A 25,454-nucleotide genomic window follows, 5' to 3' on the forward strand; every position below is an offset into this window, starting at 1 on the left:
GTGGGATCTTCCTGGACCAGGGCTCGAACCCGTGTCCCCTGCATTGACAGGTGGATTCTTAACTACTGCGCCACCAGGGAAGCCCCCACTGCTCCACCAGGGAAGCTCCACACTCTTAACAATGGTTTTATTATAGACATTATATCTGGCAGGGTGAGTTTCACTTTTTTTTTTCCTTCTAATATCTTTTTGCCAAATTCTTTTTTCTAAAATTTTTTTCTGGTTAGCTATATATGCACCTTTATTCTTATATATAAATGTTTTATCAATTCTTAAATATCTTTCCAAACTCCTACAAGCTGTTAGATGAGGATCTCTTTGAATTATCGTTTTAAGGCATTGAACATAGTTTTTATGTCCATTTATTCAAGTCTTCTTTTAATATTTTCATAGAATTTTAAAATTGTCATCTTAAAGTCTGGTATTTTTTATAAAGCTAATCTAGAGGCTTTATGGTTTTAGTTTCTATTTAAATGATATCTCGTTTTCTGTAACATTCTCTGATTACTCCTTGCTGGTATAAAATAATACTATTGATTTTTGCATGTTCTTGTGACTGGGCACTTGCTGAACTCTCTATTAATTCTAGTAGTTTGCCTGTTGATTCTTTTAGGTATTCTGTGTATCATATCATCTGAAAATAATGACAGTATCATCCCTTCCTTTCAAATCTTTATTTCTCTATTGTTGTCTTAATGCATGTGCAGTACTATTTTGAGCAGTGAAAGTAATAGGCAGTATCCTTTTTTGTGCCCTACCCCAAAAAGAATGCTTTTAAAGTTTCCTGTGTATGTCTGTTTGTTTTATTGTAAATGGAATCATTTAAAATTACATTTTCCAATATGTTGCTAAAATGGAGAAATCCAGTTGGAATTTTTGAACGTTAATCTTCTATATTTAGCCACCTTGCTAATGAATTCAGTGATTATTTCTAATAGCCAGGACGCTCTTGAGTTTAATAATACACTTTTTAAACAAACATTTTGTTATCCATGGGACATCATCAAGAATGGTACCTGGTACATGTTCTGACACAGAAGCCTGCTCTCCACACAAATCTATTAGACTTTCCTCATTTAGTTAAATATCTTAGTCTAACACTATTTCTAGTACCATATTAGGGCTGATTATAGTAACGCATGTGGTTCTCTTTATCTTTGCTCCAACTTAATTGCATCTTCTCTTATTTATACTCTAATTCTGGAATTATTAACAGAGGGACTGGAAGTAGTTTTTGAATTCCATAGCATTGTTTGTAAACTGTTTGTGTATGTGTATTTTTCTTGGAAGAAAATAGTTATCAGATTATTATAGGTGGATTATCCACCCACCCTCCAAAGTTGAAAAACCACTGCTCTAATATATCTCCTTTAATTCTTTTGTCTTTCTTCTATCTGTCAAAAGTAGTTTCTCTTCGAATAATAGTGATAGCTAGCATTTATTGTACACTGACTACATGCTAAGCATTGTTTTAAGTGCTTTGCATTTAAATTCATTTAAGCTTCACAAAACTATGAGGTAGCTGTTATAATCTTCACTTTACAGACAAGAAAACAGGCACAGAGAGATGAATAACTTGCTCAAGATTCACAGCTAGTAAGTAAAGCTGCCAGAATTCAAACACATTTAGTCTGGATGCCAAATCTGTACTATTAACATCTGAGCTATGCCACTGCTTAGTACACAAATCAGTTTTTGAGGAGTACATGTTATTTTCTTCTAGTTTTAAGTCTGTAAAAGCCACTATCTTATTGCATATTATACTCTTTTTTTTTTTTTATTTTTTATGGCTGTGTTGGGTCTTCGTTTCTGTGTGAGGGCTTTCTCTAGTTGTGGCAAGCGGGGGCCACTCTTCATCACGGTGCGCGGGCCTCTCACTGTCGCGGCCTCTCTTGTTGCGGAGCACAGGCTCCAGACGCGCAGGCTCAGTAATTGTGGCTCATGGGCCCAGCTGCTCCGCGGCACGTGGGATCTTCCCAGACCAGGGCTCGAACCCGTGTCCCCTGCATTGGCAGGCAGATTCTCAACCACTGCGCCACCAGGGAAGCCCTATACTCTGTTTGATCTCAATATGAATACTCTATAGACATTTCTTAAAGTATAATAATAGTGATTGATTTGCTGATAGTCGAATAGACATACAAGAATAGCAGACAAAATTGAAAACATCTCAAGTGTCCATCAATGAAAAACTGGTTAAATAAATTGTGGTTTATTCATACAATGGCATACTCTGCAGAAGAAAAAAGAATAGAAAGTTTTCTATGTGCTAATATGGAAAATTCTCAAAAATATATTAAGTATCCCAAGGCAAGGTGTGCTATATTAAATAAAAATAGAGGAAAAATAATGGTACTCATATTTGCTTGTGTGTGTGTATGTATGATACTCTGGAAAAATACGTTAAGAATTATGGTCAGTTCTTACCGAGGAGTTGGGTTAGTGAGTTTGAGATTTGGATAGAAGGGAAAAAAGAATGGTGGAGAGACTTTTTTTAAAACAGTATCTTTTTATACTTCTAGTTTTTAAATAGTGTAAATATACCACTGCAATAATTTATAGAAAAAAAAGTACTTAGTTTTTGAACAGGTAATGTATTCACATTTTTTAAAATTCAAAAGGTACAAGAAGATATTCTATGGAAAAAAATCTGTTTTACCCCTTTCACTAGCCACTTGATTGCTGCCCAGTTGCTATCAGCTTCCTCTGTATTATTCCAGAGACATTTTATGCATATACAAGAAATACGTGTGTGTGGGGAGGGTGTATTTTTTTTTTCTTTTAGTCCTCTTTTTATACATTGTTCTTCAGCTTGCATTTTTTTTCCCTTAAGAGTGTATCTTGGAGATCATTTCATATTCAATACATGAAGACCTTCCTCATTTTGTCTTACAGTTTCAGAATATTTCATGTATGATGTACCAGGATGTATTTAATTAGTCCCCTATTAATAAACATTTGGGTTATTTCTAGTCCGTTGCTATTTACAAATGATACCGCAATGAATAATAGTATGCACAAGTTATTTTGCATGTTTTTGATTGTATTTGTAGGATAAATTCTTAGAAGTAGCTGAGTAATATTCCATTGTATATATGTACCACATTGGGAAGCTGCTGTATAGCACAGGGAGCTCAGCTCGGTGCTCTGTGATGACCTAGATGGGTGGGATGGGGGGGCAATGGAAGGGAAGTCCAAGAGGGAGGGGATGTATGTATACATATAGCTGATTCACGTCATTGTACAGCAGAAACTACCACAGCTTTGTAAAGCAATTATACTCCAAAAAAAAAAAAAGTTTATGCACACACACAAAAAAAAATCCTTAGAAGTGATTTGCTGTTTCAGCATTTGCATACTTTTGTAGTTTTGATGGTTATTGCCAGAGTACCTTTCATTGAAGTTGTACCAATTATGTTAACACCAGTGATGTGTGAAAGTTTCCCTGTACTTGTGTCTACTTAGTGTGTTATCATATTATTTAATCTTTGCCTCTAGATCTTTGGTCTAGGTAAAATATCTCAATGTAGATTTTTTTTTTTTAAGGTTGTTTCAATTTACATTTTTCCTAAGGTTGAGCATTTTCCTTATGCAGAGCCATTTGGTTTTCTTTACTATGACCTACTTGTTACATAATGCTTCTTTTGAAAATAATTAGGAAATGAAAATTACTGGGAAAATCATTTAGTATCTGATCTTTTTTTTTTTTTAAAGTCATTAGGGTTTTCTTTTCTTTTTTTAAAAAAATTTATTTATTTATTTATTTATGGCTGTGTTGGGTCTTCATTTCTATGCGAGGGCTTTCTCTAGTTGTGGCAAGTGGGGGCCACTCTTCATCACGGTGCGTGGGCCTCTCATTATCGTGGCCTCTCTTGTTGCGGAGCACAGGCTCCAGACGCGCAGGCTCAGTAATTGTGGCTCACGGGCCTAGTTGCTCCGTGGCATGTGGGATCGTCCCAGACCAGGGCTCGAACCCGTGACCCCTGCATTGGCAGGCAGATTCTCAACCACTGTGCCACCAGCGAAGCCCCCTAGTATCTGATCTTTAAAAAAGTATCTCATGAGTTTTTCTTTGTGTAGAATAATCTGACACTCTCATCTATTTTGTCCAAGTCAAATGATAGGGAGGAATGAGCAACTTTTCTTTCATTTTTTTCTTCTTTTATACATTTTTCCTCAGGTTTCTTTCATTTTAGTGACCCACTTTTGGATTCAACATCTGCTTCATGAGAGGCCAAGTAATCCTGAAGTAGTCTGTGAATCCCAGGGGGAAAAATACATTTATGTAGATCTTTGTTCATTTTTATCCATTGTTGGATTTCCTGTCATAAAGAAGATGAAAAAGTATTGCTATTTTCCTACCATTAGTAGTTCCCATTGTCTCAAGTTGTTTTTGTGCCTTACATTAGAACATAAATGCCCTCTCTCAATAGAGCAGGAAGATATAACAGCTGTAAATATATATGCACAAAACAATAAAACGCCAAATTACATAAAGCAGAAATTGACAGAATTGAAAGAAGAAATAGACAATCCGCAATTATAGCTGGAAACTTCAGTGTTTTTTCTTAGTAATCAATAACAAGTAGATAGAAAATCAACAGGGATAAATGAGACCTGAACCATACTATCAGTCAGCTTGATTGACATCTATAGAATACTCCACCAAACAATATCGGAATGCATATTTTTTACAAGTGCACATGGCCCATTCACCAGAGTGTACCATATGCCAAGCCATAAAGCAAGTAGCAATAAATTTAAAAGAATTGAAATCACAAAACATATTTTCTTCACACAGAATTAAATTAGAAGTCAGTAAAAGAAAGAAATATATAAATCCCAAAATGTGTGAGAATTAAGCAGCACACTTCTAAATAACTTATGTATCAAAGCAGAAATCAGAAAACACGTAAACTGAGTGAAAATGAAAACAGCATAGCAAAATTGTGAAATGCCCCTAAAATAGTTCTTGGAGAGATATAGCTTCAAATGCTTATATTTAAACAGAGGAAAGGTCTAAAATCATTTATCTAAATTGTTACTTTATGAAACTAGAATAAGAGTAAATTAAACCCAAAACAAGTAAAAGAAAGGAAATTACAAAAATCAGAGCAGAAGTCAATGAATAGTAAAGGAGAAACAGTAGAGAAAATCAATTAGTTCAAAATCTGGTTCTTTGCAAAGATCAATAAAATGGATACACCTAAATGTCAGGAGCTCAGCTGAGCTGGGAGAGAGAGAACTGAGCTGCTAGGTACTGGAGTGGCTGATTAAAGCAGGAAGCCGCAAGTGAAAGAGTTAAACCTTTAATCACTTACTGTGATAGTATAATCAAGACGCTAAAATCAGAGAAAATGCTGATTCCCCGTTCCATCACCTTCATAGAATGAAATGGTGTACCGGTTAAGGATCAGGTGGATCAGCACGGATGTGGGAATCTGTTAAGGGAGCCTCAAACAGAAGGTTCTTGCAGTATCATGAACGCTGAGGTGGAGAGGGGGGTGAAGGGGTAGGGATAGGAGTGGAAGAGTCCTGGTTACTGAGTCAGAGTGGGGAAAAGTTTTTTGAAGGTTTCAGCTTTTTCCCTTCATAAGGTGGCCTTGGCAGAAGTGTCAAAGTGACCCCTGCCCAAGGCCTCAGATAGAGAGGCCTAGGAATAAAGGCGCCAGGCCTGGGAATGTAAATGTGTGAAAGAGCATGACTGGCCAGGGGGCCTGAGACCATGATTGCAAATCCCTTCAGAGACTGCAGTGCACTGACTGTGTGCCAAGTCTGGTGGAGGGAGGACAGTTTTCACCATGAGGCCTGCAAAGTAAAACCTTTGTAATTATGTGTAGTTAGGCCTGAAAAAATACACGTAGGTTTTTAACCAGGAACCAGACTCCTCACTAGATTGATATGGAAAAAAAAAAAGAAGATACAAATTACCAATATCAGGAATGAAGGAGGAAACGTTCCTACAGAACCATAAGAGAATATTATGAATAACATTTGCAAACAAATTTGATAACAGATAAAATGAACAAATTCTTTGAAAGATGCAAATTACTAAAACTGACTCAAGAAGAAATAGAAAATTTTGAATAGATCTATATTGAGTAAGGAAATTGATTTAGTTATTAAACTTCTACAATTATTATCCTGCCAAAAAATGAGATCAACAACTTTATAACAACAAAGATAACATCATGATGAATTCTATGAAAAATTTAAGGAAGAAATTGTATCAATATTATATAAACTTAGTAAACAGAGGAAGAAGGGACACTCCATACTCATTTTATGAGGCCAGTTTTACCAATACCCAATCCAGGCATCATGAGAAAAGAAAACTACAAACCCATATCTCACATGAACATAGAAGCAAAAGCCTTAATAAAATATTACCAGTAAAAAGGATAATACACCGTGACCAAATGGGTTTATCCTAGGAATGCACATTGGCTCAACAACAATAAAAAATCAATAAACTTAATTTACCATATTAATAGAATACATTTTTAAAAAGCATATGCTCATCTCAGTAGCCATTTGACAAAATCTAACACCCTTTCATTTAAAAAAAAAAAAAAAAACTGAAGAAAGGAATAGAAGGGAAAGTCTGATAAAGGGCACCTGTGAGAACCCCATAGCTAATATCATATTTAAAAGTGAAAGATAGAAAGCTTGCCCACAAAGATAAGAAATAAGACAAGGATGTCTGCCCTCTTCCTGTCTTTTAAGCACTATATTGGAGGTTCTAGAAAGAGCAGTTAGGCAAGAAAAAGAAATAAAAGGCATCCAGATTGGAAAGGAAGAGGGAAAACAACCTCTGTTTGCAAATTAGATGATCTTGTTTGTGGAAAATTGTAAGGAATCTCTAAAAAGCTATTAGAGCTCATAAACGAGTTTAGCAAGGTTGTAAGATACATGATAAATGTACAAAAAAAGTCAGTTGTGTTTCTGTGCATTAGCAATGAGTAGTCTGAAAATGAAATTAAGAAAATAGGGTGATGGAAATATTCTGGAATTAGATAGTGGGTGATGGTTGCACAATTTTGTGAATATACTAAAACTCACTAAATTGTACATTTTATAAAAGGATGAATTTTATGGTATGCAAATTATATCTCAAAAAATATATTGAGAAATTATTGTATCCAGAATATATCAGGAACTCATAACTCAATAATAAAAAAGCAAAAAACACAAAGTGAGCAAAAAATTTGAATAGGGCACACTTCTCATCAGAATGTATATGAATGACCAACAATACATGAAAAGGTGTTCAACATCATTATTGATTAGAGTACAAATTAATGTTACAAGTGTTGGTGAGGATCTGGAGTACCTGACACTCTTCAGTCATTTGCTGGTGGGAATGCAAAATGGTATAGTCAAATTTGGAAGAAGTTTGACAGCTTCTTTAAAAAGTTAAGCATATTTACAGTACAACCCCAAAATAAATAGGTGTCTACCAAAATAAATGAAAACTTATGTCCACATAAAGACTTTTATATGAATGTTCATAACAGACTAATTTGTAGTAGTTAAAAACTGGCAACAATCCAGAATTCCATCAACAAGCAAATGCATGAACAAAATGCGGTGTATTCATCCAGTGGAATACTACTCAGCAATAAAAAGGAATGGACTGCTGATACACGCAATAACACGAATGAATCTAAAAATACTGCGCTAAGTGAAAGAGGCCAGGTACAAAAGACTACATACTGTATGATTCCATTTACATGGAATTTTTTAAAATCCCTAAACTATAATGGCAGATTATAGTTGGCAGAAAGCAGATAAGTGGCATATTATAATGGCAGAAAGCAGATAAGTGGTTGTTTGGGGCCAGGAGTAGGGGCTGGAATTGATTGCAAAAGAGCACCAAGGAACTTTTTCAGGGGATGGAATTGTTCTAAAATTTTATTGTAGCAGTGGTTGCATGAGTATACATTTTCTAAAATTCATCAGACTTCACGTAAAGTGGGTGAATTTTATGGTATGTAAATTATACCTCAGTAAAGTTAGTTTTTAACATGCTTTATTAATGTATCTATACAAATGGGGGATTTGTGGCCTCATTTCTAGTGATTTAAAAAATTAGCATCTTTTTCAGCCTGCATATCATTTTGCTTTTTCATCTTTATTTCTTTTTTTTTTTTTTTGTCTGTGCTGCACGGCTTGTGGGATCTTAGTACCCCGACCAGGGATTGAACCTGGGTCCCGGCAGTGAAAGCGCCAGAGACCTAACCTCTGGACCGTCAGGGAGTTCCCCTTTATTTCTTCTTTATAGCGTATTTCAGAATTTTGTACTTAATCCACATAATTAGTTGTTTTGCAAACATGTTTGTTGAATGTCTGCTATGTGCCAAGCACCGGGAGGACAGAGCCCCTACTCCCAGGGACTACTCCCACAGTCGTAGAGGACACGCTAATTTATTTTTAACGTAGAAAGTATAAATGCAAGAACTGAAGTGTTTACACAGTATGGACGTACTAATTTTATCTCAATGGAACTAGGTAGTCTAAGGTGTCCATTAAGTGGGGTCAGGAAAGGCTTCCCTGAGGAGCTGGAATTTGAAGGATGTTAGGAATTAATTGATCCAGTGGACAGGGGAAAGTAGACTAACTTGCCTCCTAAATGGATTTTCAGTTAAATAAAGAGGGGTGGGGGGTATATTTTGGTGTTTACAAGACTAACAAACTCCTTTAAAAATCAACTTTTAAGATATGAGTCCTTGGATCATTGATTCCACTGGTTCTGTTATTACTAAGTAGAGCTTCAGATTACCTGGCACTTAGAGCTCTCAAGTTTTTAAAAACTCTACCCTCTTTTTATTTTTTTTATTTTTTAAAGAAAATCCTTTTTTTTTTTTTTTAAGTATTTGTTTTTTATTTATTTATTTTTGGCTGTGTTGGGTCTTCGTTTCTGTGCGAGGGCTTTCTCCAGCTGTGGCGAGCGGGGGCCACTCTTCATCGCGGTGCGCGGACCTCTCACTATCGCGGCCTCTCTTGTTGCGGAGCACCGGCTCCAGACGCGCAGGCTCAGTAATTGTGGCTCACGGGCCCAGCTGCTCTGCAGCACGTGGGATCTTCCCAGACCAGGGCACGAACCCATGTCCCCTGCATTGGCAGGCAGGTTCTCAACCACTGCACCACCAGGGAAGCCCTCTATCCTCTTTTTAAAACTGACTTTGTTTCACACTCATTCAGGGTCTAGGCAAACGATTTAGCACTGTCTGTTGTGAATTCCATGTTTTTGCTATTGTTCTTCTTTATCCACACTGACAGTCTATGTCTTTTTAACCAAAAGTCACTTTCCCTTTGCCCCAAATTAACATTTGCTTTATTAGAGTAGCTAGGTTCTATAGGCTATATTCATCAGATATGTGAAAACACTATTTTTTTTTTTTTTTTTTTTTTTTTTTTTTGAAAACACTATTTTAAAAGTAAATGTATAAATGAAGCAGATGCTATGGCACTTAAAAGTTAAATTTCAAAGAGAAATATAATGGAAATATTGGATATAACAGCTCGGAACCTTTTTCTCTCTTCTTTGCTCCTCTTACTCCCCTCACTTTATTTAGTTGACTCAGTTAAAGTTTTCTTACTATCCAGAAGTAATTGATGAGAATGACACTTAAAATATCTATAATGGGAAATGTTCATGATGAAATGTCTTGAGAATTTTCTATTTCATATCTAAAAGGAAGAAGAAGAATTTTCAGTTCTTTCCAGCTGCCTGGGACTTCTGCCAACATTTTACCAAACAGAACATCCATTCATCAGTGCCTCCTGTCTGGATTGGCCAGTTCCAGCATTTGATATTATATCTCAGTGGTGTTTTGAGATAAATTCATTTACTGAAAGACATGCCGAACAAGGAAAGGTATGTAAAAAGAGTAATACTCACTTGCTATAGTGGTGACATGCTAATAGGTAAGAGAATAATGAAGAATTTAAAATTTCAGGTAATCTAGTCTTGGCAGTATTTATTAAACTAATTATTTTGAAAGAATGGTTTACTTATATTTATCTATGAGTGTAAAAGCAGAAATGTTTCAGTTAACAAAACTAAGGTATAGTGTGTTACTTTTAGTTTGTTTTAGGTCATCAGGTTTTTATTGAATACCTTAAATAGTCATAGCACTAGACTTGGAAGGTACAAAGGAATTTTAAGATAGACAAGGAACTTGTAAGCTTATTGGAAAGAGGACTGTCACATAAAAATTAAAGATTTGGACTTGCACATCTAAAAGATCATGTCTTTAACTTTAAAATTTGCTGACTCTATGCTGCCAGTTCGATGGGTAAAGGTGTTGTGTTGGAGATGAGGGAATTGGAAAGGTGGAGTGCCGACAGTGGTGGGTGGCTCTTAGTGCCATGGTTTGGTGCTCAGACTCTCTTCTCTCTAGAATTACAGTTTTTGAGAAATGGGATAATATGATGAAAGTCGTGTTTTAGGGAGGTAATTTTAGTGGCTTTTTTAGTAAGTAAAATTGACATTATGGAGAAAGGGAAACCAGAGATTATTTAGTGGTGATGAAAATCTGGATTATTGTTTTGATAGCTAGCAGAAATTAGACAGAATGTAACCAATGCAAGAGACACATTTGAGAAAAATATATAGGCCTTGGTGACATGACTTTAAAATCTTGAACTCAAGTCATCAGAAGAGTAGTAACTAGTATACATAGTTCTGATGGGAACCTGCTCCTGCTTAAAAACCACTGACTATGGATGTCCCATTGGCTATGGAGAGAGACAGGAAGCTTTTCATGGCTTTTCATGGCATTCACCATCTTGCTTGCCTTTCTAACTTCATTTCATACCACTTCCCAGCCACCACCTTGCTTAAACCACGGAAGACTATTTCTTAAGTATGCTATGCATTTTTTAAACATCTGTGCTATTGCTTATTGCTGTTACTTTTATTTAAAGCAATCTTCCTACTGTTTTCCTATTAATTACCCATGAAGGTTTTGCTAAGATAAATGTTACCTCTTCTATAAAGCTTTATCTGAGAGTCCATCTCCCTCTATTATGTATGACAGTACTTTTGCCACTGTTTCTAATAGTTGCCATGTTTATCACTTTTCTTTGTTTAATGTGTCTGAATGGGGGCTCCACAAGGCAAAAATTGTTTCTTGTTTATTCTTGAATCCCTAGTTCTGGAAATTGCCTGATATAGACTAGTCACCTAATAAATATTTGTGAAACAATTAAATGGTGGATTAATGTCATTGGGAGAAATAGAACTGATGAAAGGGGAACTGATTTCAGGAAAAACGAGAATTTTAATGTCAAAGGAACAATAGAAAAATTAGTATTTCAGATGGAGTTTGTCACTAGACTTAATTCTTAAAACATTGAAGTGAATAACAGAGGCAAGGGAAGCATAAATAATAAATGTCTCTGCTTTTGTTCATTTTCATTTTCTATTGAAATCCTTAAAGAGATATTATCTCATTTTATACTTTTTTTAAAAGGAAAGGAAAATTGAAGAAGTTAATTGAACCTTGTGTATTATGTATAAAAATATTTTCCTATCTAGTAATTGCTTTACTCACAATTATAGCTATAATCTGAAGTTATATTTTGGTGTCTGAAAACCTATGAGGAATGTCTTGGAGTAAGAGTTGGTTATTATTGTAGCACCAGGACAGGAGAAAAAGTGATGAGCATACTTAAAATTATTTTGTCTTCATATGTGCCATGGGTTGAGCAATAGATAAAAATGAAATCACTTGATAGTATAAGAATAAGCCTCCCTTTTTAGATGAATGATTACTGTTGTGAATATTGATAGAAAATAAGAATTTACCATTTAAATATATTTCATCTTTTTGTAAAATTGAGTGATAACTATTTGTTTTAGAGTGAGAACAGTACATATTTATTTATTTATACTTATGCAGAATTTTTATGTTATTTGAACGCACCCCTATCTGACCTGCATCCCTACAGTCGTCCCTTTACTCTGTTCTATCTCTAACCTCAACTCTGTCCATTTGTCAACCAGATTTCTTTTTAACCAGCAACTTTAAATTTGAATAGAGAGACTTAGATAAATATAAACAGTGATTGGAGCTGAATAGTGCAACAGCTTTCCTTGAAAGATAGTCTGAATTACTGCTTCTCCTTTCTTGTAACAGCTAAGATTCTTTGATTGCAGGCAGTTTGGTTGCAAACCTCTGGTCTGTTTTCTCTGAAGCGCTACTGCTAGATGACTCCATCTCAACCACTTTCCTTCCCTATATATATGCTCCAAATTCAGATTCCTGGGAGAGAGAATCTGACTGGCCTAATTTGCATCATATGTGTACCCCTGTGATGGGGCAGGATCTTGTGATGGGGCAACACCATCAGATCTGTATGGAGCAGGAAAAGTGGTTATTTTCCAAAATAAGTTATAATGCTGCCAACGTAGGAAGGCAGATGAGGTTGCTAGACAAATTGGAAAAAACAAACACTGGTGGCCTGCTACCTTGACATCTTACCTCCCCAGCACATAGACATCCTTCTCCTCATTCACAGAGTTTCATTTCTTCCCCTGTTTAAAATGATGTAACTGTTCCCTTTACAACCACAGATGCAGCCACCATTTCCCAAATACCTAACCTGAAGTCACATCCTGTAGTTATATCATCAAGCTTCCCTGAATCCAGAGGCTCTGGGAGATGTCCATTCCTTCTGTGATTTATTGTTCTTACACCCCAATGGCCTGGAAATTTTTAATTAGCACCTACTCACCCTGAATTCAGTAGTAGGAGAAAGGAAAAGAGAATGAAAAATATTACAAAAATATATGCCACAACAAGCAAGAAAATTTTAAATTAGTCATAAAATTGTAGCTAATATACAGTCAAGTATATGACTTTCTTCTTTCACCTTCTTTGACCAGCACCTCAACTGGTTGGATTTATTTGAACAAAAATGTGATCCAAACTTTATTCTGAGAGGTCTGAGCTCAGTGATTTGTCCTGTCATGCTTATGTAAGACTGTAATAGTTTTGTGTGAAATTTTTACCTTTCAGGCCTGAATGCACTAGGGGTGGGGGTGGGGTGTATCTCTAGTTTCGAACATACTGCTACCGGGGGTATTTCTATTTCATTTGATGAGATCACTCCCTCCAGACAATACTGTAAGCCATTCCCTTTCTTTTCCGAGTGGTATTAGGGAACCTAGAGTGGTCAGATGACATTTAGTTTTTAATTCAGTGGAACTATTATTATGTCCCTTGTTGGCAGATAGCACACAGCTTCCTTACAGTAGTACTGAAACCACAGAAGAATCCAGAATAGCAGGGAAACAGAAATTAAAGACCGAATTTTTAGGTCTACTTATGAGAGATGCCACCCCCTGGTTCCCAAACCTGTGCACTCCATCTGTAAGAGAACAGTCACCCTATGTACTGGTTGCTTTTTTAGCTCGTATACCTCATTCTGTAGGAGCATATACCTCATTCAATAGGTGTTTCCTTCTAGTTGGTACCATCTAAAAATTCATCAGCAAAGTAGTTCATCATTTAAAAGACCAGTGATTTTTTTCAGATGATTGACTGTATGTTAAGATCAGTTAATTCCATAGACATCCACCTATTGTGTTACATCTTTATGAAAAAAATTCTTTGATTAGAGACCATGTGGTGTGTGCTACTGGGTAATTTACAACCTAATCTGGATAAGTATCAAGTTCAATGAGGACAAATTGCTGTTCCTTCCACTGATGGAAGGGTTCCATATATAATGAACCCGTTACAGAATATGCAGTCTTTGGAGTCCGGGGTTGGGCACTGAGTACTGGCAAACAGCATATTGTAAGCCCATATATTGTCCTTATCCTTGCTTCCATGGCTGCTTTATCCATGAACATATTGATAAACACCAAGCTGGATACTTAGTTATTGGACTGATTGAGATATATTATGGCTATAAGTAATGTGAGATGATCACCATGTGAATTGCCAGCCTCCATACAGTTTCTTAAGATAATAGATTCATACTACATTTTATCTGATTTAAGTGTTAATGAAGTAGCATCTAGAAAAAAAAATTTATGCTATTTCCAGTATTTTTATATAACTGCAAAAAATGAACAAAATACCCTGTAGGGAAATTTAACTAATTTGGTTTTTTTTTTTTTTTCACACTTACTGAGCAAATTTATGAAAAGAGTTGTAGCTCCAGCATTTATGGATACAGAAGATCTTAACAGCTTGAGGTGTAAGATTTTTCATCTTCTAGGAAGGAAAGATTATAAAGTATTGAAATAGAAATATGAATTATAACCATGATCTTCCCTAAAGAAAAAGCCAATGAATTGTTTGTTTATCTAAGAAAGGTCAAAAACTTGGTTTTGAAAAATGTGTATAACTGTTTAAAATTATGTATTAAGAATATTTAAAAACAAGTACATCTATGTATATTTTCCATGCATGCTTAGTTATATTTAATATTTTTCTTTTAAAGTTAACAAATTTAAATGTTTTAGGTGCTTAGTCTAAAAACTTACATCATGTTTTAATTGAAAATTACATTAAAATAGAGAATAGTAATTGTTGAAGTACTGTTTTAGTCATTTGTAAAATGGAAATGGGAAGAGTGTTAATAAAGAAAATAAGCCACATTCTTGGAGACAGATTTTCTTTTCTTTAAAAAAAAAAAGACCTTTTAAAAAATAAATATTTTGTGTTAGTCACTTAAATACATAGGACTAATGAATATTTTTGAATAATGTTTTAGGCCTTGCTTCTCCAAGAGTCAAGATGGAAATTGCCACACCTACTACAGTTGCCTGAAAATTATAACACCATTTTCCAGTACTACCACAGAAAAACCTGTAGTGTCTGCACCAAGGTTCCTAAAGATCCTGCCGTTTGCCTTGTTTGTGGTACTTTTGTATGCCTGAAAGGACTTTGCTGCAAGCAACAAAGTTACTGTGAATGTGTATTGGTAAGCAAGAGTAAATAGTATAAAATTTATGAAAACTCAAATCTCATCCCACATGGAAATGTGTTATATATGGTCAAGCCAGCTCTTCAAATTTAACTGCTCTTTGAATTAAATACACGATACATATAAGGATCTTGTTTTTGTTGTTGTTGTTTTAAATCCAGTAGAAGGGTAAAAACAAAAACAATGACAACAATGAAAAAACACCTGGGGTTTTATTTAAGTGAGTAAAACTTATCGTAAGTGCAGCTTCAGTTCCTCTCCCGAATCCCGCTGCCCTTTAATGGTATATATGTTTAGATGTTGTGCTGTGAAACAGTAGTCATATATGCTGTTGTAGACACTAGCCTCTGAATTAGGTTTAGGTTAGCTCTTAATTGATTTCTTAGGTAATCCTTATCCAAATTCCTCCTAATGTATTGTTAATAAAGTATTAAGAATGAGTTAATAAGTTTAACTTAGGTGAAATCTGATTTTAAAACATTTAAACATTTCTGTATTATTTAGAAGATAAGGCATTCTTGATTTTCTTATAAAGTCCATTTGATTATGAAGTTCATTCATATATTTTTAATTTTTTTAGCATTCTCAGAACTGTGGTGCTGGAACAGGGATTTTCCTTTTGATCAATGCATCAGTGATTATCATCATTCGAGGGCACCGCTTCTGTCTCTGGGGTTCTGTGTATTTGGATGCTCATGGAGAGGAAGACCGAGATCTTAGGTTAGATGTGCATGGATATATCCACATGTTTTATTGAAGTTTTGCCAGTAAGAATAATGTACCATTCCTGACTTTGTAATTATAATAATAATTATTTTTTATTTCTGGCAGTCATTAATTTAGAGCTATTTCTATTTTGGGGGATATTTTCCCCATCATCATGTTAAAGAAATATGAAATAAACCAAATTACTATGTGAGATTTTTGCCATAAAGAATCTATTTTTAAAAGTGTGTGTAAAATCTTCATTGTATTATATTACTTTTAATACTTTTTTTTTCCTTTTTATTCTAGGCGAGGCAAGCCTCTCTACATTTGTAAAGAAAGATACAAAGTTCTTGAACAACAATGGATTTCTCATACTTTTGATCACATCAATAAAAGATGGGGTCCACATTACAATGGGCTGTGACTCACCACCTTAGCATTGCATTATATCATTTTCATTAAGAATTTATCAACAATAAGCTTTAACTTAATTTGGGGGATTAACGCTTTTGCTGAGGGAAAGAAAGAAAACATACATTATAAAGCCTTTCCAAAATTAGGTGCTTGGTAATCACATTAATGGTATAATAATTTTTTTTTAAGTATATGGAGAGCATAACAAGTAACAAGTTAAATCATTCTTTAGTGGTCCTTTTTTTGTTTAAGTCCACAATTAATAAGAAGCACAACTTGTTGACAAAATCATTTAAAAATGATTCTCCCAACAATGCATATCTGCTATTCATTGATATTTAGAGTGGGTGTGATTTATTTAAAGTTTTACTGCTTCTTTATATCTGTGTGTTTTAATTTGCATCTGCTAAACGTAATGCATCCTTTCCCTCTGCCATTCTTGTGTTGATTTGAGATTTTTGCTGTATGTAATTAGAAAAAAATGTAAAACATGATTTATGTGAAATACTGTATAGTAAAATTTGGTCTAATAGTAGAACTTTACAATTTTTTCTTATTGTGAGGAATCTGTTAAAAGTTTAAGGCTTTGCTGAAAACTTAATTCATTCTCAGGAATTTCATAAATACTCTCCCCAGGTAAATAATTGAAATAGTTGTAAAATAAGTAGATAGCTGCTGTTAATATAATACAGTACATTTTGGGGGACGTGTGGTTGGGGGAGTCCCTAAAAATCAAAATTTGCCATTTCATTTGGATGAATTACTTGAGGTAGTAACAAACCGATTTTATTATAAAATCAGAAGTTTTAAGAACATATACATGGCAGATTTTGATTCTCTGCATGCCCACCTTTTATTACCAACCAAGTTTTTGTTTAAATGATTGGACTGGAAAAATGCTCTGAATTCCCCACAAATGAAGCATAGTTCTGGAACTTTCCTTATCAGCTCAAGAGGTTCATCTATATTGTATCTGTGCAGTGTTATCCCTGCTATTTCTGCTCGGTTTCCTAAAAGGGAAGAAAAAAGGCTCAGTGGTGATGATCCTCATGAATGAGCTGTACATCTGCATTCTTGTTAGAAGCTGCTGTGAAAAGCAGTTTATGTTTGTAGGGTTTTTAAGTTAGTAAGAATGGAAATGATTGAGCTAAAACCCACTCTGTACTTACAGAGGGAAGATGACAGAAAAGCATGTGATATATTGCTACCAAAATTTTTCTTCCAAATGATTCAATAATTTGATGATTATTTAACATATAGTGCTATCAAGCAATTCCTGGTACTTTGGACTTCCATGGCTTGTTATATAAAATTACATTTTTACATGTAAAAATAAACTAAAAAACATCTAATGATAAACTATAAAAATAAAGTCAGATCTGTGTTCTAAAAATTATTGAATGACATGATATTACAGGATATAAAAGTGGACATTAAACGATGGCCTTGCATTAAAACAGAACAGTAAATATTCAAATGTGTTCAAAAAGTCAAAAAATTACCTACAGCTCTACAATAAAAATACAATATGGAAGTAGCTTGCTATTTTTATATACATTTCCAAAATATTAAGTTAACTTTCTGAAAGACTAGAATGATTCTGTTTAAACAGCTGTTCTTTCCAACACATTGCTACTTTTTTAAATACTGTATCATAAGTTCAGCCTGTCTTATTTTTTGCATCGGTCATTATGGATACCAGACCAGATACTTTTGTTCTTCAAGTGTGGTTGAAGAACAAAATGCTAATTTACATCTCTAGTAAATACTGTTACAGGATTCATGAACTTGAATAATTCTACAGTTTGAAACTCTGATGCTATATATACATGGTATAATGTACTCAGACTTTGGTTACTACATATTTAAAATGGAATGTTTTATGGTTGTGCATACGGATGTGAAGTGAAAATATTAGCCTTAACATTAAAATTTGGGTATTTGATAGTGTTTATTTTGATATTGGTGAATTAGTCACCAGTAAAATTTTAAAAAGCACTTGGTTGAAAATTGTACTTGAATTACATACATGCATGCTGCTAAACTAGAACTTTAATTTTTTTCCCCATAACTTTTATAAGTCCCATTTATAAACCCACTTTTAAAAATAACAGGTCCAAGTTAGAGTGATGTGTGTATATTATTCAAAAAAATGTACTGGTGTGATATCTTGTATGAATGATCATTTAAATACAGTACATTACTGTAGAAGCTAAATCAATCTTTATAAGCAAGCAGAAATTACAAAACTAGGAATAATCAACATTGTAAGATATGTTAATAAAAACCTACTGTCATTTGGTTTGTGAAAGGTCCTTAGAATGTTTAATTCTTACATGTTTTTCTTGTTTTTCAAAGATATTGACAATAATATATGTAAGTGAGCATAGATGAAAAGATCAAAACATAACATCATAGTTGCTGTAAAGTGGAGTTAATATAAAGGGTTTGCTTTTCCTTTAACCACTTATTTACAGAGCTAGTTCCTGTTTCTTCTGTCTTTGTCTCATAACTAATGCAAAACCTTTGCTAAGTGTTCTTTCTGTGTGTTTTTAGAATCAGGAAATGGGTGAAGGGAGAGGAAATGGGTTTTTAGAGAAGGAAATGGATGTGCAGATCTGAAGAACACTGCTGTGGTCCTTCCTGCTTTCTGAGAATCCCCAGCTAAACTTCAGAAATCTGAAGGCTTTATGATAATGTTTATTTTGATTGATCTGTATCTTGTTTGAATTGACAGTCCTTGCCCCTACCCCTCCATCCTGTAGCTCACCAGCCAGTTATCAACTAGGAATCCATTTGTGTTCACAAACCTTTTTTTTTGTTTTATGTAATTTGATATTGACTTCCGTGACTTAGAAAAGATGCTGACTGAAAGCACCGAAGGCTTGGAGGTAACAGCAGTATTAGAGGAGGTGTGGCCCAAGGGTTTCTGTAACATCTCCAGGGTTGTAACTGCTAACTCTCAGGTTCCTGTTGTTGGCTTGCATTTGAGTCACGTTGAACAACAACAACAAACAAAACAAAACAACATGGTTTTAACCACTAGAATCAAAACACAAAGACAAGGTGCATTCACTGGTGGTTATGCCTGACACTTGATGGTTAGTGGGAGAGCAGAAGACTTGTGACTGTCTCAGTCCCATTCACAGCACATGGTTCTTTCCTTTAACTGTATGATCTGGCTGGACGATATCAAGCATTGCTTAGTTCATCAGGGATGAGCTGAACGGCAACGTGATCACCTCTCTATTCATGGCACTTCAAGCTCCCTTGATAATGAGGCACATTAACTATGGAAGAGCTATTACCTACCATCCTAGTGTACAGTAATCAACTAGCAGTGGAGTGAAGCTAACTTCAATTGATGCAACACAATGAAAAGGCATAATGGGACCTTATGTAGAGCTGCCTTTGTGCGAGTTAAATCAATGTAAAATGCAGCAATACCAAAATTGATGCAGCCGAGCCCAAGAGCAGGCTAGAGAAGTAGAGTCAAGAGCACAAATGAAAGCCTGAGGGAAAGAAAAAGGGACAAGAGAAGGGAAAAAAGTCTAGAGCAAAGAGGGTTCATATCTGATTACCTCTTATTAGTGCAGAGAAGCAGATAAGAGTTGATAGTGGAACAGGTCTAGTATATCTGGGAGCTTGAGTTAAATGTTTAGACATACGGTAGGAGAGAATAGGCTAGAAATAAAGAGAGGTACCACAGAAGCCATACTGAGAGCCCAGTAGGGTTAGAAGCCATAACATCTAAATGGAAGCAATTAGAAAGGTTCTATGACTTTATAGGGCCCTGAGATCAACAGGGCTTTTTTTTGATATCTGTTTATATTTACATGGTACATTTTAAGGCAATGGCTGCATTGGTCATACATAGTAGAAACCATAAAAAAGAGTTAACTAAAATGTACGTCATACACTTATGTATATATATTTTTTAAAGAGAGGTAAAAAGGCTTATAAAAAATCAATACGGTGGGGTTTTTAGTATACAGGTAAAGAATGGATTATCTTCTACATGATGATCAGGACCAGATTGAAAAGGAGAAGAGAGGCTGGTAGGAAGAAAAAAAAAAAGTGAAACCCTAGAAGGAAGGATATTTTAAGAGAGAAACCAGTAAACATTAAGTGCTGTGGAGAGGTTAAGTGACATATAAGCTACAAAAGAATTCATTGTATTTTGGACTAAGTGATATCCTTGATGAGCATAGTTTTGATGATATGGTAGCGGTAGAAGCCAAGGTATAGCTTCTGGAGGTGAGAAAGTAGAAAATTGAGAATAAAGTAGAGGCGTAGAACACAATTTTCTAACTCTCCCTAGAGTGTCCAGGACTTATCCGTGTCTGCAGGACACCTGGTCATGTATGCATCAAAATCTACTTCCAATTGGTTTTTGTTCTTATTCAGATGGTATGTTACCATCTGAGTCTAGGGCATAAAGTCAACAGACCCGGGTTTGAATTACCTCTCTTTATCTCAGTATAGTTAGGAATATGCCCTTTTTCAAACAACAAAAACCTGGCTAAGCAATGGCTTGAAGAAGGAAGGGGTTTATTAGTTTCAAGTAAAAGGAAATTTGAAGGTAGGCAGACCAGAAAGGGGCATCTGCACAAGGAGATCATTATGGATCTAGGTTTCCCATTTTTCTTTTCTACATTGTTAGAGTGTATCGTTCAACCTCATGGCTACTATGAGGATGAAAGCAAGAAGACTGCTAACCTTGTTTTCCAGGCAGGAAAATAGGACAAAAGCTGCTTCCTAAGGTTTTGTTCTTTGTTTAGCAAGGGAAGTCCTTTCCCAGCACACTTTTAAATACCATTAGTCAGTACTGTCAGATGGCCACTACTAAATGCAAAGAAATCTGGGAAGGTAAGTGTTTTGGCTTTTGAGCCCCAGTGCTGGAGAAATATAAGGGGAAAAACAGACTGTGAATGGCTTTTAGATAGCTAATTAAATGCCTGCCACGCTTCGGTTTCTCATCTGTGCAGGGGAGACAATAGCTAATACATGATTAAATGAATATAGACACTTCTAGATTCTAGTAATGGCAGATTAAGTGATTCCAACTGTCTTAGTTATCTCTTGCTGTGTAACAAATTACCCGAAGATTAAAGCAGTACAACAGTGTTCATTAGGTCACAGTTCCGTGGATCAGAAATCCAGGAGTAGCTTAGCTGGGTGGCTCTGGCTCAGAGTCTCTTACGAGGCTGCAATCAAGGTGTCAGCCAGGGCAGCAGTCATCTGAGGCTTCTGAGTATCATATGGATATGCTAAAGGAATCAAAATTATATAACTGTCTCCAAGCTTCTCTTTTCTTATGTGACATTCGGGTCATTTTTTTCAATGACCTTTACATTTCTTCAGATCAATGCCCTTCACTTTGGTTTTAGTTTTTCCAAAGGGGATATCCCTGGTGAGTGACTATGTAGAGATGATTCCATAATCTTGGAGACCCAGGTCTACACATATTGATTGCTTGCCTAAAATGGATGTTATAGGCAAGCAATTTCTCCTAAATGTTCTTGTTTATTTAAAGGAATAGCTGCTTCAAAGAAATGACTTTCTCCCTAATTTTCCACTATTAATTACCTGTAAAATTAAAATGGTTTATTTTACCATTCTCATCTATGGTATGGTTCTCATCTATGATATTATTACCATACAGTAACTCTGCTGTTAAAAAAATTCATCACACATAATTTTATTTCTCTATAAGATGATATAAGCAGTAAGGTTCTTTCAGATGTGTGAGGGAAGTTAAACTCTTGGTTCTTCTATGTATTTTCTCCTATTTGGTGCTTGGGATACTGATTTTATTTTATAGAGGGAAATAAACAAGACTTCATGGTAGCTAGCAGGTCTGTCTCTTATCACACATGTTTTTAGGCATTTCCCAACCCTGTTTTGTAAGCTCACTGATATTTATTCTGGTATGTTGCGGAAATTTTCACAACGCAAAGTTATTTTATCCTAACATTGGAGTACACTTCCCGTATCTCAGCTATCCCGTAATTCTTTATACCAACTCCACTAGACGGCGCAGTAGAGCGAGCGCTAGATCAGGACCCTGAGTTGCTGGAGGAGGAAAGCTAAGCCTGTGAACTAATTATACTAGTGATTGAGAAAAGCATTTGTGAAAGCACTTGCTCTGTTGCAAATAATCTGAAATGGATGAATAAAGAGTGGGAGTGTCCCCACTGGTCAGCATTTTTGACAAGATAGAAAGATGGGAGAACATTTGAAAATAGCACAATTTGAACAAATGCCTTTAAGGTGAGGTTGATTGTGTTATTACTATTGGTGTTCACTAGGAAGTTACACACACACACACACACACACACTGCCCTCCCCCGACAGGAATCCTTGTTTATCAGTTTACTTCCTAAAGCTCATCCTTCCCCTTTTTTTTTCTCTCTTTGAAAATATTTCCTTCCTGATCTCATCTCAGTTTTTGGCCAGTTTGTGGCTCTAGCTGTAATCCCTTGGACTCTTTTGATACACTTTTCTCCCATCAGTATTACCAGTTTTATTCAAGAAACATTTTAACAGCCTGCTGTTCGTAAAGCCTTGCCTTAGATGTCAGGTATGTAGAGCAGAGAAGTGAGCTAATGACTGTGAGTAAGAAGACATTGTGCTTGGCATTTTGTCCACATTATACTGTTTAATTCTTATAGCAACCCTATTGGACAGAAATGATTTCCCCATTTTACTGATGAAGAAATTAGGCTGAGAGGCTAATTGGTGCAACATCACACAGTCAGTAAAGGAGTTGGAATGCAAACCCTAGTTTAACTCAAACTTATTGTCTTCAGTATATTGCAATATCAAAAATGATTAAGGTGACCACAATGTTAAAAATGTGCACGAACCATATTTCTAGGCAGACTTAAATAATTGTTAGAATGAAGTGCCATGGGAATGCCAAGAAGGATTCGTTCCATCTGGGAGATCAAAGAAGGCCCAACAAAGAAGATGGCTTTGAAAGTGGCGTTGAAGGATGCGTAGGATTTTATTAAACAGGTAAAAGAGATTGGGGCCTTCCGGGCTGATAAAGTGCAGCAGAAGCAAAGGCAGGTTAGCTGTAGAGCACACACTGTATCTGGGGGATGGAGGCCTTTAAATGCCAGAAAGAGTTTCACATTAAAAGCGATGAGCTATCCCAGGTGTTGTAGGGGCGTGATGTGCTCTGTTCTGAGATGTGAAGGAAAGAGTGCTGTGGCACTGTGAAGGAGGGGTTGAATCATTATTTTAGTGGTCCGTGTGAGAAATAATCAGGATCTGAGGGAAATGGAGAGAAAACTAAGGAACTGCAGAAAGGTGCTCAAAAGCCCAATCTACTGGATACTGGAGGTGAGGGACATGGGAATTGAGTTACTGAGCCTTCTAAACTCTTATTTTTAAAAATTACTTTAAATTACTTATTTTTTAAAGTTAGTATATTACTGAGTGGGTAATGATTCTAGTCACAACAACAGAGAGCACGGTGGGGGAAACTTTGTTAGAGTGTAGGGTTGAGTTTGGGATAGTTCTGGGGTTCCAATGACCTACACTTGGAGTTTTCTCACAGGAAATTGTCTGGAGCTTGAGATGCAAACCTGGGGTGACTTCTGTGAGGCCATGAGGATAAGACCCAGTGAAAGAGGGCAGAGTCTTAGGAATACTTTCATCTGCAGGTAATTGTGGGTTCTGGTTACTGTACGGTAGGTGGTGGTATTTGTTAGACTAGGTAAGTCGATGTCCCTAACTAAGGGACTTGAGGATTGAGTGCAACTTGTGTCTTAGTGAATAGGAGGCCAGAGAGTGAGTGACTAGGCCAGGGTGGGGGAGATGCAGGGCAGGAGATGAGGAAGATTGTGCAGGAGATCTGGGGACAATGTAGCAGGAAATTCACATCTCTTCCCACTTAAGAGTTTTGCCTCTCACGGGAGCGACCAGCAAAGGTGGGAGGTCCTCAACCAAGATTCCCTGACGCACTGGAGATTCTGGCTTAGGGACAGTTAGGTCTTCTTCCACATACTTTCTCCACACCCACTTCCCTGGATGTGCTCCCAGACACGGCTTTTAATTCACTCTCTATTTACTGTTATCTTCCTTAAAAGCAAACTCGGACTATAAAGAGTAGCAAGAGGGAGATCTTCATGGTGATGGAATAGTTCTGTATTTGATTGTAGTAGCGGTTATACAAATCCACACATGTGATAAAGTGACACCCACACCTATTTTACCAATGTTAGTTTCCTAGTATTGATATCATGCTATTGTTATGTAAGATGTAAGCATTGGGGGAAACTGGGTGCAGGATATAGGGTCATCTCTGTACTATCTTTGCAACTTCCTGTAAATCTGTATTTTTCAAGGCAGGTGATTCTGTTCAGTCCACCTCTCTTTGATATCTTTGTTCTAGACCTATTGACTGACAACAAATTTGAGGCCATTCTCAATACCCCTTAATTGTGTTTAAGCATCAACCTTGATGTTTTTGTTTTTGTTTTTTTTTAACTTCTTGGATTCAGTTCCGTTTGCCTCCAGATCTAACTGGCTAGCTTCCAATTCCAATAATACTCTGTCCCTCACCATTATACTTATTTTACTATTTTGAAAAAGAAAGATATATGATAAAAAGATATACCTATATATGTCCACATATATAGATTTATAGGACAGAGTTTCATCAGTTAAGGGGTTTAACAATGACCAATGTGCTTTTTTTTTTTTTTTTTTTTTAACTCACCCATCCACCATGTTTATGTAGGCTCTATGTTCTTGTGTTATTCTGTCCTAAAGACCCTGACGCAGACAATCTTCCACCCTTTACTGGTAAGAAAACTAAAAACAGTAACAGAAGTAACTGCCCTAAGATGATTCAACCAGTGAATGGTCAGGCCAAAGGCAGAATTAAAGCTTTCAAATATTTCAGCTGTAACTGTTTACTAAATTAGCCACTTTAAAAAAAAAAAGAAGCTCACCAATACTTATGACAAGGACCAAATGAAAACCAGACAGTGTGCCTAAAAGAAATATCAAACATTTCTTTTATTCTCTGTGGAAATTGATGACAGGAAGTAGGATAGAGGAATATAGAGGCGTTTTATGTATTTATTTATTTTAAAGCAACAGGTACTTATTGAGGGCTTTAAATTCAAGACCCTATGTTGGTTGTTCCCGGGAATACAAAGAATTAAAATGTACATATACTCAAGGGGGTTATGCTGTGGTTGGTGAAACATTAATTTACCTATAAACAGTAATTAGCAATGCATTTATAGTATGGACCACAAAAGGCTAGTAGTATAGTAAAAACGAACAACTGTAAATGTAGTATAGTATAAAAAAAAAATCTATAAAAACTTCCTAGGATTGGAGACACTGATATTCTTGAGGAG

The 25,454-nt window shown here is 35.7% G+C and overlaps 1 protein-coding gene across 6 annotated transcripts in view; it reads left to right on the forward strand.

The window, feature by feature from the left end:
* UBR3 (ubiquitin protein ligase E3 component n-recognin 3) overlaps positions 1–18,386 on the forward strand; it is a 224,368-nt gene extending 205,982 nt beyond the window's left edge. For all 6 annotated transcript variants that reach the window (XM_036857253.1, XM_036857254.1, XM_036857259.1 and 3 more), the window contains 4 exons: positions 9,701–9,880; positions 14,737–14,946; positions 15,530–15,669; positions 15,964–18,386. In XM_036857253.1, coding sequence (XP_036713148.1) covers positions 9,701–9,880; positions 14,737–14,946; positions 15,530–15,669; positions 15,964–16,081 — 648 coding nt within the window. In that variant the 3' untranslated portion in view covers positions 16,082–18,386. The remainder of the gene's footprint in view (positions 1–9,700; positions 9,881–14,736; positions 14,947–15,529; positions 15,670–15,963) is intronic.
* Positions 18,387–25,454: the final 7,068 nt, after the last annotated feature.

This window comes from Balaenoptera musculus, chromosome 7 (genome assembly GCF_009873245.2).
Source record: "Balaenoptera musculus isolate JJ_BM4_2016_0621 chromosome 7, mBalMus1.pri.v3, whole genome shotgun sequence".
Lineage (NCBI taxonomy): Eukaryota > Metazoa > Chordata > Mammalia > Artiodactyla > Balaenopteridae > Balaenoptera > Balaenoptera musculus.